This window comes from Hemiscyllium ocellatum, chromosome 31 (genome assembly GCF_020745735.1).
Source record: "Hemiscyllium ocellatum isolate sHemOce1 chromosome 31, sHemOce1.pat.X.cur, whole genome shotgun sequence".
In the NCBI taxonomy this organism is placed as follows: Eukaryota; Metazoa; Chordata; class Chondrichthyes; order Orectolobiformes; family Hemiscylliidae; genus Hemiscyllium; species Hemiscyllium ocellatum.
Window position 1 is genome coordinate 38,301,402 of NC_083431.1, and position 18,309 is coordinate 38,319,710.

The 18,309-nt window shown below is 39.1% G+C and overlaps 1 protein-coding gene across 7 annotated transcripts in view; it reads left to right on the forward strand.

The window, feature by feature from the left end:
• The window catches only part of elna (elastin a), a 271,733-nt gene that overhangs the window by 100,847 nt on the left and 152,577 nt on the right, over positions 1–18,309 (forward strand). For all 7 annotated transcript variants that reach the window (XM_060848380.1, XM_060848374.1, XM_060848377.1 and 4 more), the window contains exons 11-14: positions 5,634–5,693; positions 6,409–6,444; positions 12,116–12,223; positions 12,988–13,023. In XM_060848380.1, coding sequence (XP_060704363.1) covers positions 5,634–5,693; positions 6,409–6,444; positions 12,116–12,223; positions 12,988–13,023 — 240 coding nt within the window. The remainder of the gene's footprint in view (positions 1–5,633; positions 5,694–6,408; positions 6,445–12,115; positions 12,224–12,987; positions 13,024–18,309) is intronic.

Consider the following 18,309-nt stretch of genomic DNA (forward strand, 5'->3'; position numbering starts at 1 on the left):
CAGACAAATCAGCTACTTGTTGTTGGCTGAATCTTCCTTAGAAAGTATGGTGGCAATAGTATCATCTTAATACATTGGCAGCAGCAAAAAAAAGCTCAATATTGTTAAACTGAAGTAAAATCAGAATTCACAAGGCACAAGAGAAAGAAGAGATAACATTTCAATGGACCCAATGTCAATGGGCATCGTGAGTTTGTGGTAGTCCCTCAAGGTCAAAGATGACTTGCTTCCACACAATGGGGTGGTGCAATGGCTTAATGGTCCAACCCTAGAGCCACAGACTCTGCCATAAGTAGGGCAGTTGGTGTTTGGCAGGGTGGATGGATGAGATGCTCTGGATTTTGCAAACTCTTTTCATTACTTGTGCTTGCTCTCTATGGCTCCACTCAATGATGCTTGAAGTGGCTGTTGCCTTCATGGATGCTGCTTCTCCAGTTTGTGTGTTTTAGAGCAAGCAATTCCCATGTATCATTGGGAATATTGCATTTGTTTAAGAAGGCTTTCAGTGTAATCTTGTAGAATTTCCTCTGCCATCCCAATGATTGCTTACTACTGTGGAGCTTGGAAGAGAGCACTTATTTAAGGAGTCTTGTGTTGGGTATATGGACAACCCTTCGCAGTTGGTTGTACTTGATCAGTGCCTCAATACTGGGGATATTGGGCCTGGGAGAGAGTGCTCACAGTGGTGCATCTATCCTGTCAATGGGGGACTTCCAGGATATTGCAAAGACAGAACACATGATAATTCCAGGGATTTGAGATATGTGTGGTACATGGTCCATACTTCCAATGGATATGGGCAGATAAGGGTTATGCCATGAGCTTGATACTGGTTTTGTGATCTCAGAGTAAAAACACACTGTTCCTCGGTCTTCCAAACACTTGACACTAATCCATGATCTCATCAGGAGGAAAGGAAGCATACTGGGAGATCTCGGAGGTGCAATATTTATGACCATCTTCAAGAAAAGAGACCAGTTCAACTGTGCAAATTAGAAGGATTTCCTTACTGTCCACCTCAGGGAATTTCATCATGAGAATGTTCCTCAACCACCTCCCATCGGCTCCTTTCTGAGTCTCACCTCAAGAGGCACAATGGATGATTTTCTGTGTGTGACAAATCCACGAAAAGTACAGAGAATATCAGCAACCTCTATTCATGGCCACCTTCAATCTCACAAACGTCTTCAACTCTGTCAATATCCTCCTCAAATTTGGTTGCCCAAAGAAATTTGTCACCATTCTCCACCTGCTTTGTGTTGATATCCAAGCCATGATCATCATGAATAGATCCAACAACAACACAAATGAGTGCAAACTGGAGTCATACAGGGCTGCATTATTGTACCAGTGTTCTTCTCCATTTTCCTTGCTCCAATACTCCACCCATCTCCATGAAGTTTCCTGCTGGAGTGGTGCAAACCTACAGAATGAACAGGAAGGTGTTCAACATTTACCTCCAGGCCAGAACCACGACCACTCCAATTTATTTCATCAAGGTGCAGTACACAGATGGTGCCTGATTGTGCATACGATCGAGGCCGAGCTACAAAAATCATTGAATTAACCGAGATGTATGGGAGAATAGGCCTCAGACTAGATATCTAGGAAACAAAGGTGCCCTACCAGCCAGTTCCTTGACCATCAAAATTCATGGCAAGCCCTTGAATAACATGGATAATTTTCCATACCTTGTGAGCCTCCTCTTGCTTCGAGCAGACATTGATATTGAAATCCATCATCAACTCAATGTGCCAGTACATTAATAGTAAAAGGGTGGAAAAGGGAGAAGGGCTTATTTGGGATGAGAAGAGGATTTACATTTTGAAGCAATAGGTATAGTTCAATTGCTAAATTAATACTTAGCATCTGTGTATGCCCATGAGGCACAGCCTGCCAAGGCTACATTACTGAGGAGGGAACTTAGTCGATTTTTTTTATATTAAAAGGGTTTAAAATTGATAAGATGGTTTGCATAAGCTGTCCATAATTAAATTTGATAAGGATGTTTGCTGATGACTATACCATGTTTAGCACCATTCGCAAATATTCAGATACAAAAGCAGCAAGATCTGGCCCATATCTAAGCCAGGGTTGACAAATGGCAAGTATATTTGCATGCACACACGTTCCAGCAGTGATCGTCTGCACTAACACAATTTATTCATCTCTATTACCATTGTTGAATCTTCCATGATCAATATCCTTAGTGTTGGCATTGACAGAAGCTGAACTGAACTAACCACACAATTTTTATGGCTATAAGAAAACGAAGTCACCTCATGACTGCCAAAAGCCTGTCCACAAGGCATAGGAGTTCAAGACAACAGCACAAGCACACTGCGTGCCCGGTGTACTTGTGCTAAGTGCTATCAGTATGAAAAAGTAGAGTACTTGAGAAAATACTGTACATCATCAGCTGCTACATTACCACAGAAACATAGAACAAGTCCCACAAAGGGAAAAGTCCAGAAAACAGCAGTCAAGAATAGATGTCAATAAAATCAGTCAACATTACTTGGTGAAGTCAAAGAGAAGCAGGAGAGGTTCTGAAGTATCAACTTGCAGAGGAAAGGATTTAATACTGAATTGAAACTCAATACAAGGATGGTTGTTTCAGGATCAACGAAAAGCCTGCAATGGTTAAAATCAGTAGATATTTAACCCAAAAGCATCAAACTGCAAGGCTCGAAGGCTCAGATCTACAGGTCAATACCAAACGTAGAACATGAGACATCAGTGAAACTGTCCATATTGAAGAACCAGAATGCTGTTGCAAATTCGAAATGCATACACCCAACTATGTCTGTTAGAGAGAGTGGAGGCACTGCTGTAGGTTGAAAATGAAAGAGAATTTCACTACGAATTTTCAAGTTTATGCAAAGGCTTAGACAAGCTGAAACAGGTGCACTACATTAGTCTGCAACAAGGTACTAAGCCTATCTGCCTGTACACTCCAAGGAAACTACCTCATTCATGATTAGAGAAAGTGGAAGTTCATTTAGGCAGCTTGTAAAAATGCAAAGTCATATCACTATTGGTGCATTGGACTAGTAACTTCCCAAACATGAATAGAAAATTGTGGATCCCATTCAACTAAAGTAGTGGCCTGAAGCCATCACAATATGGCCAGTTGAGGGCATTAATTTGCTGCCCAGAAATGAATTCTTAATCAGATTGGAGAAGATGCCACCATTTTTCTAAACTAAGTGTCATTCCAACATCAATGTTTGTGCAGAATCATACAGTGGTGCTTTGAGACAGTGGCTGTAATGCAATAGTGCATGAAGGTGTGTGTGTGTGTGTGTGTGTGTGTTATAAAACAATACTGTTCCTGAATCATTTTTGAATAATACAATAATATAACTGTGCCCCATGAGTATCTTTAGTATTATTTCAGGAACAGTAGCCTGTTTCCAAAGTCAGGTGCTATGAAATGCAATAGATATCAGAAGGTAGAAAATACAGAGTTCGTCATTAGGTGAAGAAGTGACGCTCTGAAAGCTAGTGTGCTTCCAATTAAACCTGTTGGACTATAACCTGGTGTTGTGTGATTTTTAACTTGGCAGAAAATACAGGACAGCTTTACATTTTAAGAAAAGGTGAAGATATCTGTGATTAGACTTAATGTGATTGACCCATTCAAAATGGAATAATGCTCAACCTAAGTATTTTTGATAGCAGCAGTGTCAAAGTAGATTGTGTACAAAGTACAAAGTGTGACAAATGAAAAGAAATTTAAGTGGACTTGCAATATAAATACTGTGGTCATGATTCTTGCCTTCCTGGAAGTGGTGAAAAAGATAAATCATTGGGCATGTTGGACTCAGAGAGAACCTCCTCTATCTCAGCAATTAAGTGCTGGGTGAGAAAGTCCATGGGTGACCTTCTTGACTCAGCATTTATTAAGGGACCGAAAGTGGTGAATTAATGACCACCCAAGGGCCTCAAATTGCTAATGGCCCAATTAAATATCTTTGTGGCTGGAAAAAAAAGTGGTGGTTTTCTTTACTGAAGAAATAGACCGGCCTGCCTACCAGGCCAGGAGAGATGTTTCACTTTCCTCAGTATGGATCAACTAGGGACAGGAATAGGGAGAAATGGAACAATTGTTGATGTTCAGCTCTTACCCTCATCCATGATCCCTGCTGACCCCAACCAATCTAATATTTACCTTTTTGCCTGGATTTCCTGCAAAAAATTAGATCAACCCCATGTCTTTAACTTTCAGATATATAGGACCATATATATGATCTTCAGGACCTGGAAGCTGCTGTCCTATGATTGACTAGTAGTTCCAGTCAGACAGGATCTCAGTATCAAGGTTTGATTCAACAAGCTTTCCCACTTTTGCAAGTCACAGTAAGTCGCCCTGAAGATTCCCAACCCAACATTTAGTGCATGGACACTAAATCGTAGTGCTGGGGCATGTATGATGTCTAATTCACTTCCTGATTCCCCAAAGCCTGTCTATCATTTACAAGGCAAAAAAAGCTCATGTGTTTAAATACTCTCCACTTGCCTGAATTAATGCAGCTCCCAGCAGTATTTAAGGAGCTAGAAACCATCCAGGATTCAGCACCACTTTAAACATTCATTTTCTACACTACCAAATCACTGCAGCAACAGTGTGTAAATTTACACTTACAGCAATTTGCCAACGTTCTTTTAATAGCATCTTCCAACCCTTCAGCCTTTACCGCTGAGAAGGACAAGGGCAATAGGATCATGGGATCATCACCGCGTTCAAAGTTTCCTCCAAGCCATACACAATCACTGAAGCTACATCCCAGGACCCCCTTTCTAACACCAATGTGGGTGGACCACCAAATTATCACATTTTCAAGGGTAATTGGGGATGAACAACAAATGCTGCCTACAAATGCTATCTGCTGTGAATGGGATAAAATTGTTGTGTAGAAAGTGATTCAATCAAATAAAAAAATAATAATCAGCCTTTTCTCTGACATTTCGTTGCAGAAGAACATCTTGCAAAGAACCTGCAACATAAATGAGAGGCGCTGAGATCTGTTTTTACATTCATGTGCACAAGGCAAACATGCATATTTGAGGGAACCAAAACAGAAACTGAAAATGACTCTTGCATGAACTCTCAGTTAAGGGATTAGAACCAAAGAGAAGTACCCACTGCAGAAGCAAAATCTATAAACTCCTTCTACCAATATCCCAACCATGTCTTATGATGCATTTAATTCTCAGAAGAAGGCTGCCTAAAACTCTCCAACGATGGTAATGATACGGGAATGTTATTCCACTTGCAGTCACAATGGCGTATTCACAGACCTATATATCTGAAAGTTAAGGACATGGGGTTGATATAGTTTTTTTAAGTGTCTTATTGAATTATTTTATTATTGTTTCTAGCATTTTGCCTACAACTGATGTTAGGTTAACAGGTCTATAGTTGTCTATTTTTTTTCTCCCTTCCCTTTTTTAAAATAGTGAGGTTCTATTTGGTACCTTCCAATGAACTGAGATCATTTCAACAGTCTATAAACCTGTGAAGAAACTCCACTAATACATCTACTGTCTGAATAGCCACCTCTTTAATACTCTAGGTTGTAGATAATCAGTTCATCTAATGATTGTAACTCCTGGTTCTGACATTCCAGGAGGTGTACCAGGCCAGATTCCAGGAGGTGTACCAGGCCAGGTTCCAGGGGGCATTTCAGGTAATTTCATCTTCAATGACAGTTTAGATACTTGAGATAATTTGAATGAAAATATTCCAGGTTTTGAAATGCACTCAGAATGCATTTCTGCTGAAAATTGCACTATACTGTATTTCACTTTATTTCAATCCAATCTTCTACTACTAAACCATTAGCATTCTTATTGCTGTTTTTGAACTGTGTTCTGGACATAATGGCATTATAGTGGCACCTGCCAATATTGACTTCAGAGACAAGATGGTGCGAGAGTTAGTTCCTACAATGATCACCTGTGATTCAGGGGAAACCTGTCATATGAGACAATCCCATGGTGACCCTTTGGAAAGAATTGTCTCCATTATCTACACATGTTTGATGATAGGCGATATTATTAATTGACTGTGGACCTCATTTTGTTCCAAAAACAAAAGCAGATTCTAATAAAAAGTCACTGGACTTAAAGCAGTGACTCTGTTTTCTTTGCACAGATGCTGCCAGCAGTTTTAGTTTTTATTTCAGATCTCCAGCATGTGCAATTCTTTGATTTGTTTCCTAATGATGTTAGATATTCCTTTTTTTCTGGATTTTAATTTTTTCACATTAATTTTGAATATTTTCAATATTGGCTAATTGGGAATGAGGAATTTCTCATTGCTATCATAAAATTTCACAATGTCCCCCTCTATAAATAGCTGTTCTTTTTTCCATCATAACTGGTCAATACTTTGTATTGCAGGTGGACTCGCAGCAGCTAAAGCTGCTAAATTTAGAGGCAAGTATTTCTACTTTTGTCATTTGTATTATTATGAAGTTTAATGCATTATCAAGCAAAGACAATTTTTCTAAAGCTTTAAATATATGTAACAATGAGATTAATAATTGTTAAAGAAGAAATATATTTAAAATACTGCAACATTCTTGCTATATTGTCTGAAAACAAGTTTGGAACTGATTTTTGAAAGAAATATCATTCTGCAGTTTGCCTTTGAGAAGTCTAATAGCAGACATTATAATTAACTGGGTACACAGAGCTCCAACTTCTTTAATTCTGCCAGATATTTATGGCAAGGCATTTGTCCAGAGGAAAACAAACCGCATCTTGCTATAGGAAAATTGAGCAGAGAACATCCAACCATGGACATAGCAGTAGTAAATATGCTTTGATGAGAAACTTGTCAAAAAAAGTATAAAAGTACGTATCAGAGCAAAGACAAATAGCACCAGAGGCAGTAACAGAGTCACAATTTGTTCAGTATTATTCTCCCTCATTAACATGTTCTATCTGGCATGTCATCTTCTATTCTTAAATCAATAATATTTATTTGACTATTTTCAAATAGTGTTTTATGTTTGTGGCTTCTTTTGATACTTGATCTGTTAGTTTTTGAGTTTAGCTCTTTTTGCAGTATTCCACTACTTCAACAGTGACCATTCTTTCACTGATCACTAATCATTACCTGTTGTTGTCTACCACAAACATTCCCTTCAATGCCCCAACGTTATCTTTTTATGTGTTCATCCCCAGGAAGAATTGACTTCCCCCAATTCACTTATAATTTTACTTGCAAAATCTCTACTCTCTAGTTTCCATTCACCAGAATTTTTCTTCAGCTAGGTATTTCCTCCACTACACCTCCAGGTTTGATACCTTGGTACATTTTAAACAGTTACAGGTTTCTCATCTATATTTTTCCAGGACTTTGATCTGAAGTGATACTGTTCTGGGAAGGCAATGGTAGTTGACTGTACTAATACTCTATCAATATCTCCTGAGCATTTGCATGAAGAGCTGTGCAATGATAATGTTAAGTCACTTGAGACTGAGTGCTGAGGAAAAACATACTACATTTGACCTACTCAATCATGCTTCTACATATAGTCCCTAGTTAATAAATGTTCACAGGATGTACTACCATTCTGTTCAGTCCTTGTCTGTCCCCAGCTCCTGGGTGCTGCTAGCAGTATTCTTAAATGTTGATAATTGGGGATGAGATTCTAAAAATGGCAGTGAATGGCAAGAAAACGTTTGAGGAGAAGCAGCAATGATTTACTGGTGAAGGACTTTGAAGCTAGCCAGTAATTGGATCACAGGGAGGAAATCTCCAAGGACAGCCCAGCACCCAGCATACATAGCACTACAAGAGACACCAACCTCAACTTGTGAGCATGTTACCCTATCCAGGAGCTTTCCAGAATGTAGAGGTCCCACACAGACTTAGAAAGACTGGAGCAGGAGTAGACCATTTAGAACATTCAGTTTGAAGAATGTCGTTTTAATTCACAAATGCAGAGAAATCTCAAAAACACTGTCTGAAATTCATAACTAGACATACACACTGATAAGCGAGAAGCTTGTGCAGGTCTGAACCTCAAGAGTCAACAAACAGGAACAAGTATATTTATGAGACAATTTCAAAAATTCTCCAGACATCAGGGGAAACTGTGTTGTCACTGCATACTGCATCACACAAAAAGTAGATGCTAAATACATTTATTTGTTTACACCAAGGGTGTCTCTCACCACTTCTGAAAGGGTAAAGAAGTGAAATCACAGAGATGTGTCAACAAGAGACTATTTCTCCAGTTGCTGAATTGGCCATATGGTGGTCTGCTTTGTATTATTTCCAAACTGAGTGAATCCATTAAAATTTACGTGACTTGACAGATTTCAATAATGTAGTGCAATGACAAATACAACCAATGGTGTCTGTTGATGAGAACCTAACTAACGTTGTGTACAGCACAGTCTTCAAGCTGGCCACAAGAGCAGAACCCATTAATTGCCAGTAGATAAGGAGTTCAAACTTTTAACTACTATCGTAATCCTTAGGATATTATTGTTTAAACTAGCTACCTTTTAGAATCCCATCTACACCAGGTTGGGACTCTTCACTCATTGCAGTGCAGAAGAATGAGACATCATCTCATTGAAATGTATACAATTCTTAAGGATAAATGGTGAGAGGACGTTTCCGCTCATGAGAGTGACTAGAAGCAGGAGACATTGCCTCAGAATAAAGGGGCACTATTTAAGACTGGGTGAAGAGGAATTTCTTCTACAGAGGGTTGAGTGACTTTGGAGAGCTATGGGGGCAGAGTCCTTGTGTATGGTTAAGGCTAAGATAGTTGAATTCTTAATCAGTAAGGAAATCGGGGTTTTGGGGAATAGACAGGGCATTGGAAATGAGGAACGTAGGATCAACCATGATCCTACTGATAGTGGAGCAAGCTTAAGGGGCACATGGCCCACTCCTGTTCATATTCTTATGTATTATGGCCTTATGTCACATGGATGATATTTTAATCTATAAATCAACAAAAGAGTAACATGACAATGTATTCATGTAATTTTGAAAATATTACAAGGTGCTGAGCTAATATTTAGTAAAAAGTGTAAATTTTCAATACCCAGTCTACATTGTCCAAATAATAGCAGTCAGTATGGTTATTCTGAAAAAGTGTAACCAATAGTCATTGGCACATCCTATAGTCCATAGAACGAGCAGTTTGGAGTTCATTCAGAATCTTTAGTCTTGGACCTGTCTTTTAATTAATGAAACTGATATGTCTTGGCTTCAATGGCAGATTCGTCACTGTCAGCATGTTTGAATGCTTGCTTTCTGGATGTTGACAGTGCAGCATAGAATGTGTTTCACAGTCTGTTCTATTCTGCTTTAGCATTTTCTGCATGGGAATGCCTGGAAGTCCACTTCAGTCCCATTGAAGAATTACGTTCATAGGTCTGAGTAGGCCGTTTGAGAATAACATTACTGTGGTGAAATAAAAAATTTCAAGGATTACATCCTAACTCTGTAGACCAGGGACTGGTTCATATCACTAAGTGATTTGGTGTGTAATAAGAATTTGTTCAGAGATTTACATCTACTCCAACTGTTCTATTTTGTATCAACACCCTGACCTTGGATATCTTCTGGACAGCTTGTGGCATGGTTTGCTTTGAAAGTGTTCATTACACAACATTCCTGGTAGCAGCAAAGCTCAGGTAGTTTGTTTTTATTTATAGTTCCAAGGCCATGATGTTTGAGGAAGCAGAGACTCTCTCGTGGTTCACACCCACTATTGTGTTTGCAGTCTTTCAATAGGTAAAAATGTGCAGCCTGAGGAATTATCATTGTTGAATCCCCCATCATCAATGTCCTTGCTGTTACCATTGACCGTAAACTGAACTGAACTAACCAGACAATTTTTATGGCAACAAGAACAGATCAGAAATTAAGAATGTAGTCATGTTCAACAGCGTGCTTGTGCTGTTGCCTTGAACCCCTATGCCTGTCCACAAGGCATAGGGGTTCAAGGCAACTGCATAAGCACAGTGCTATCAGTATGAAAAAGTAAAGCACTTCAGAAAATATTATAGATCATCAGCTGCTACATGGCCACAGAAGCATAGAACGAGTCCCACTCAGGGAAAATTCCAGAAAACAAGAAACCAATGAAAATGAATAAATCAGAGAAGTCAAGAATAGATGTCAACAAAATCAGCTTGAAGTCAAAGAGAAGTAGGAGAGGTTCTGAAGTATCATGTTGCAGAGAAAAGGATTTAGAACTGAATTGAAACTCAACAGAAGGGTGGTTGTTTCAGTATCAATTAAAGGTCTGCAATGGTTAAATTCAGTGGATGTTTAACCCAAAAGAGTCAAACTGAGGTCCTGATTATTGCCTCCCTGGATGGATAAATCATTGGACTTGTTGGCATCAGAGATAAACTCTTATATCTCAGCAATTAATTTTTGGATGAGAGAGTCCATAGGTGACCTTCTTGACTCAGCATCTGTTAAGGAACATAAAATGGTGACTTAATGACAACCCAAGGGCTTCAAGTTACCAATGGCCCAATTAAACATGTTTGTGGCTGGGAAAAAGAAAAAGTGGTGGTTTTCTTTCCTGGAGAAATAGGCCCCCCTCCAGGCCAGCAGAGATGTTTCATTTTCCTCAGTCTGGATCAACTGGGGACAGGAATAGGGAGAAACTGAACAATTATTGATGTCCAACTCTTGCCCTTGTCCATGACCCCTGCTGACCTCTACCAACCCTACACTTACCTTCTTGCCTGGATTTCCTGCAGTGATTTTCAGGACCCGGAAACTGCTGACTTATGATTGGCTAGTAGCTTCCAGTCAGGCAGGACTTAATTCAACAAGCTTTCCCACTCAAGTGAGTCACAGTAAATTGCCTTGAAGATTCCCAACCCAGCATTTAGTGCATGGAACACTAAATCTGTGTACAAGGGCAAGTCAGAGGCTGGGGCACCTATGACGTCTAACTCACCTCTTGACTCCCCACACCCTTTTTACTAGTTAGAAGGCAAAAAAAGGGAGTATAATGAAGCACTCTCCACTTGCCTGAATTAATGCAGCTCCCGGCAGTACTCAAGAAGCTAGAAACCATCAGGGACTCAGCTCCACTTTAAATGTTCATTTTCTACACTGCAGCAACAATGTGTAAATTTACACTTACAGCACCTTTTAATAGCACCTTTCAACCTTTCAGCCTTTACCGCTAAAAAGGACAAAGGAAATAGGATCAGTGGATCACCTCCTTCTTCAAAGTTTCCTTCAAATCACACACCATCACTGAAGTATCCCAGGACTCCCTTTCTAACACCAATGTGGGTGGACCACCAAGTTATCACATTTTCAAGGATAGTTGGGATGAACAACAAATGCTACCTACCATCTGCTGTGAATGAGATAAAATTGTTGTGTAGAAAGTGAATCAATCAAATAAAAAATTAATAACCACCCTTTTCAATAACATTGACTTGCAGAAGAATGTCTTGCAGAGAACCTGCAACACAAATGAGATGCATTGAGATCTGTTTTTACACGTGTGTGTGTGCATAGGGCAAACATACATATTTGCAAGAACCAAAACTAAAACAGAAAATTACAACTGTATAAGCTCTCACTTAAGGGCTTAGAACCAAAGAGAAGTACCCACTGCAGAAGCAAGATCTATAAACCCCTTATACCAATATTCCAACCATGTCTAATGATGCATTTAATTCTCAGAAGAAGGCTGCCTAAAACACACCAACAGTGGTAATGAATTGGGAATGTTATTACACTTGCAGTCATGCAGGTGTATTCATAGATCTGCATATCCAAACGTTGAGGACATGAGGTTGATCTAGTTTTCTAAGTGTCTTATTGAATCCTTTTATTGTAGATTTTAGCATTTTGCTGACAACTGATGTTAGGTTAACATGTCTATAGTTCTCTATTCTTTTTCTCCCCTTCCTTTCTTAAAATAGTGAGGTTCTATTTGCCACTCCCTAATCTACTGAGATCATTTCCAGAGTCTATAACTTGTGAAGAAAATCCACTCACACGTTACTGTCTCGATAGCCATCTCTTTAATACTCTAGGTTGTAGATAATCATTTCATCTAATGAATGTAACTCCCCTGTTCTGGCATTCCAGGGGGTGTACCAGGCCAGGTTCCAGGGGGTGTACCAGGCCAGTTTCCAGGGGGTGTACCAGGCCAGGTTCCGGGAGGCATACCAGGCCAGGTTCCAGGAGGCATTTCAGGTAATTTCATCTCTCATGATAGTTCAGATGCTCGAGATAGTCTGAATGAAAATATTATTCCAAGTTTTGAAATGCACTTAGAATGTATTTCTGTTGAAAACTGTATTGTGTTTCACTTTATTTCAGTGCATTATCATGGAATACATCCAGTCCACTAATCCTGAAGCTTCAACATTCTTGTTGCTCTGTATTTGAACTTAGTTCTGGACATAAAAGCATCATAATGGCTTTATTGACTTCAGCACCAATATTGACTACAGCACCAAGATGATACTAGTGTTAGTTGCAATAATACTCACCTGTGATTTGGTGGAAACTGTCATAAGACACAACCCTATTGTGACCATTTGGAAAGAATTGTCTTAATTATCTACACACGCTTGATGCTAAGGGATATTGCTAATTGACAACTGGACTTCATTTTGTTCCAAAAACCATAATAGATTCTAATAAAGAGTCACTGGACTTGAAGCACTGACTCTGTATTCTACCCACAGATGCTGCTATACTTGCTGAGTTTCTCCAGCAATATTTGTTTTTGTTTCAGACCTCTGGCATTCGCAGTTCTTTGTTTTCTTCTGATCTTAGATATTCCTAGATTTTCTTTTTTGGATTTGATTTTTTTGCACTAATTTTGTATATTTCCAGTATCAGCTAATGAGGAATGAGGAATTTCTCACTGCCATCATAAAATTTCACAACGCCGCCCTCTATAAGTAGCTGTTCTTCTTTCCATTATAACTGGTCAATACTTTGTGTTACAGGTGGATATGCAGCCGCTAAAGCTGCTAAATTTGGAGGCAAGTATTTCTACTTTTGTCATTTGTAATAGTGTTGAATTTTAGTGCATTGTCAAGCACAGACTATTTTTCTAAAGCTTTAAATACATGTAAAATGAGTTTAATCATTATTGAAGAAGAAATATATTTATTATGCTGCAACACTCTTGCTATACTGTCTGAAAGCAAGTTTGGAATTGACTTTTGAAAGAAAATCATTCTGCAATTTGCCTTTGAGAAGTCTAATAGCAGGCATTGTAGTTAACTGGGCACACAGAGCTCCAACTTCTATAATTTTGCCAGGTATTTATTGCAGGGCATTTGCCCAGAGGAAAACAAAAAGCATCTTGTCATAAGAAAATTGAGCAGAGAACATCAATCATAGACATAGACTGAAATAACATGCTCTTGCAGTAGTAAATACGCTTTTGATGAGAAACTTGTCAAAAAAAGCACAGAAGTAGAAATCAGAGCAAAGACAAATAGCACCAGAGGCAGGAATAGAGTCACAATTTGTTCAATATTATTCTCCCTCACTAAAATGTTCTATCTGACATGTAATCTTCTATTCTTAAATCAAAAATATTTATTTGACTATTTTCAAATAGCGTTTTATGTTTGTGGCTTGTTTTGATACTCGATCAGTTAGTTTTTGAGTTTAGCTCTTTTTGCAGTATTCCATTATTTCAACAGTGACCATTGTTTTACTGTTTCAACAGTGACCACCCCCTGACATTTGTACCTAGAGATTATTGAATTAACCATCATATTTCAAGACTTACATAATGGCATCTTTGGGTACTGCTTCTTTCACAACACGATATTGATATATTTATTTCAGTTTCCTGTGCATAGGGAACAGCACCAAATGAAGAATGTGTAGGTAATTTGTCAAGTGATGTATGTCAAAGTTAGTGTAAATTTGGTATTTTTCCAAAAGGCTGTGAATGTCGAAATAGGTAAAAATTTATGCAAAATGACATTAATCGAATTTTAATAAGTAAGGGTATCAAACAATATTGATGAAAAATTATAAATGATTTGTTATAAATTAGCCATGACTAATTTAAATGAGAGAGCAGATTTAAGGGGCTGAATGCCCTTCTCATATTCTATGTTTGATCATTGGATATGACAAGTGAATAATGGCAATCACTGCTTCTATACTGGTAGTTGTGGAAGACTAACAGGCACGGTGGAAGCTTGCAATATTATTACCTAACATCTCATTCCTTAAATCTCTCCCTTTTGGATTCTCCAAACTCTGTCATATCATCCCTTTAGTACCTCATGTGGTCTTGCTATTCACATTGTATCAGTTACAGATAAAACTATCACTAATCACTGCCTGTTGTTACCTACCATCATCTTCCCTTCCACTCCCCAATGTTATCTGTTTATGGATCCATATCTGGGAAGGTGTTGATTTCCCCCAATTCACTGATAGTTTTATTTGCAAAATCTCTACTCTCCAATTTCCATTCATGTGAAATTTTCTTTAGCTAGTTATTTGCTCCACTACACCTCCAGCTTCAATGCCTTCGTACATTTTAAACTGCTACAAGTTTCTCATCCAAATTCTTCCAGGACTTGGATTTGAAGTGATACCATTGTGGAAAGGTAATAGTAGTTGACTGTACTAATACTCTTCATCAATATCTCCTGAGTATGTGCATTAGGAACTGTGTAAGGATGTTAGATCACTTGGAACTGAGTGCTGGTGGAAAAAAGACACTATACATGACCTGCTCCAACATTCTTCTATATATAGTTCCTAGTTAATAAATATTAACAGCTTGCACTACCACTGTGTTCAGTCCTCATCTGTCCCAAGAGACTGCTAGCAGTATTCCTAAATGTTGATAATTGGGGTGAGATTCTAAAAATGGCAGTGAATGGCAAGAAAAAGTTTGAGGAGAAGCACAGTAGCAGCAATGATTGGCTGATGAAGGACTTTGAGGCCAGCCAGTAATTGGATCACAGGGAGGAAATCTCCAAGGACTGCCCAGCACGTAGCATACATAACACTGCAACAGACACAAACCTCAACTCGTGAGCAATGAACTCTGTGTTATGCCATCCAGGAGGTTTCCAGAATGTAGAGATCCCACACAGGCTTGGAAAGACTGGAGCAGGAGTAGACCATTTAGAACATTCCATTTGAAGAATGCAGCTTTAAGGCATAAATGCAGAGGAATTTCAGAAACATTGTCTGAAATTCATAACTAGCCATACACACTGATAAGAAGGAAAGATGTATAGATCTGAACCTCATCCTTAAGGTGGAAAGAGTCAATAAACAGGAACAAGTACATTTGAGACAATTTCCAAAATCCTTCAGACATCAGGGAAAACTGTATAAACACAGCATACTATATTACACAAAATACATTATATTTGTTTACAGCAGGAATGTCTCTCACTCACTTCTGAAGAGGGTAAGAAGTGAAATCACAGTAATGTTTCAGCAAGCAACTATTTCTCCAGTTACTGAATTGACCATATGGTGGTCTGCTACAGTATTAGTTCTAAACTGAGTGAATCCATTAAAATTTACATGACTTGACAGATTTCAATAATGTATTGCAATGATAGATACACTAATAGTGTCTGTTGATGAGAACCTAACTAAAATTGTGAATAGCACAGTCTTGAAGCTGGACTAAACAGCAGAACCTATCAATTGCCAGTAGATAAGGAGTTCAAACTTTTAACTACTATTGTAATCCTTAGATTAGATTACCTATGGTATGGAAACAGGCCCTTCAGCCCAACAAGTTCACACTGACCCTCTGAAGAGTAACCCACCCAGACCCATTCCCCTACCCAACCGACTAATCCACCTAACACTTAACATAGCCAATTCACCTGACCTGCACATCTTATCTGTGGTAGGAAACTGAAGCACCCAGAGGAAACCCACGTGGACACGGGATGAATGTGCAAACTCCACACAGTCACCCAAGGCGGGAATCGAACACAGGTCCCTAGTGCTGTGAGCCACCGTGCTGACCTAAAGGATAATGTTGTTTCAACTATCTACCTTTTTAGAATCACAGCTGCATCAGAATGCTTACAAAGGACAGTTTCCAAAATCTCAGAAAATGTGGAAGGCAACATATGGAACAAATTTGGTCACTGGAAGGCAGCAAATGTAATGTAACCATATGTGCAGATGTCACAAAAATATGTTGAAAGGCAAGTTGCAACAGGGATACAAAGTTAACAGAGAGATATTGACAGGTTTAGTAAATGATGAAAAAAGTTAACAAATGGAGTATGATGTGCGAAAGTGTGAAATTGTTTGTTTTGGGAGGGAGAACAAAACATCTGTATTAATGAAATGGGGAAAAACTGTAGAAAGATGCAAAACAAAGGGACTTGCAGCTACTTGTGCATAAAACACACAAAGCTTGCATTAAGGTGCAGCAGGTAATTAGGAAGGATAATGGATTGTTGGACCTTATTTCAAGGAGGTTGGAGTAAATGAGTAGGGAAGTCTTACTTCAACTGTACCTGCTGCTGGTGAGACCATAGCTGGAAAACTGTGAGCAGTTTTGATCTCCTTATTTAAGAAAAGTTATTATTTCATTCAAGGCAGTTCTGATAAGGTGCACTAGGATCTTATCAAGAAATTGTGTTAGGAGCGAAGGCTAAATGCTTGGGACTTCACTCATTGGAGTGCAGAAGAATGAGAAGTAATCTCATAGAAATGTATAGAATCCTGAAGGATAAACGGTGAAAGAATGTCTCCATTCATGGATGAGTCCAGGACCACAGGACATAGTCTCAGAATAAAGGGGCATTAATTTAAGACTGGGATGAAGAGGAATTTCTTCTACAGATGATTCAGTGACTTTGGAACTCTGCCACAGAGAGCTGTGGGGACAGAGGCTGAGATAGTTAAATTCTTAGTAAGGGTATCAAGCATTTTGGGGAATGGACGTGAGGAAAGTAGGTAAAAACAATGACTGCAGATGCTGGAAACCAGATTCAGGATTAGTGGTGCTGGAAGAGCACAGCAGTTCAGGCATCATCCAAAGTGCAGCGAAATCGACATTTCGGGCAAAGGCCCTTCATCAGGAATAAAGGCAGTGAGCCTGAAGCGTGGAGAGATAAGCTAGAGGACGGTGGGCGTGGGGAGAAAGTAGCATAGAGTACAATGGGTAAGTGGGGGAGGGGATGAAGGTGATAGGTCAGGGAGGAGAGGGTGGAGTGGATAGGTGGAAACGAAGATAGGCAGGTAGGACAAGTCCGGACAAGCCATGGAGACAGTGCTGAGCTGGAAGTTTGGAACTAGGGTGAGGTGGGGGAAGGGGAAATGAGGAAACTGTTGAAGTCCACATTGATGCTCTGGATCAACCATGACCCTACTGATAGTGGAGCAAGCTCAAGGGGTCACATGGCCCATTTTATGGTATTATGGCCTTATGTCACATGGATGACATTTTAATCTGTAAATCAACAAAAGAGGAACATGACAAATGATACATGTAATTTTGAAAATATTATAAGTTGCTGGGTTAACATGTAATGAAAGGTGTAAACTTTCAAAACCCAGGCTGCATTGCCCAAACAATAGCAGTCATTGTGGTTATTCTGAAAAAGATGTAACCAATAGTCATTGGCATATCATCTATCTAGTCCATACACCTTGACTTCCAGCAGTTCTGAGTTCATTCAGAAACTTTACTCTGGGTTCGGTCTTTTAATTAAAGAAATTGGAATGCCTTAGCTTCAAGTGCAGATTCCATCATTGTCGGCATGTCTCCATGCTTGCTTTCCAGATAGTGACAGTACAGCATCGAAAGTGTCTCAATGTCAGTCCTATTCTGCTTTTGTGCATGTGAATGCATGGAAGTACACTTCAATCAAGTTGAAGAACTGCCAGTTTTGGTCTGAGTAGGCCGTTTGAAAATTGTGGGAATGATATGACTGATTGAATTAAAAAACTTCAAGAATTACATCCTAACTCTGATATGGACCAGGGAGTGGTTCATATCTCTAAGTGATACGATAGATGTGTGTAATAAGAATTGTGTTCTGAGATTTACATCAACTCAACTGTTCTAGTTGAACAGTTGACCTTGAATACCCTGACCTTGGATATCTTCCGGACAGCTTGTGACATGGTTTGCTCTGAAAGAAGTGTTAGTTACACAACATTCCTAGTAGCAGCAAAGCTCAAGTAGTCTGTTTTTATTTATTGTTCCCAGCTATGATGTTTGAGGAAGTAGAGTCCTCTCTCAGGTCCATACCCATTGTTGTGTTGCAATTTCTCAATAGGTAAAATGGTACTACCTTAGG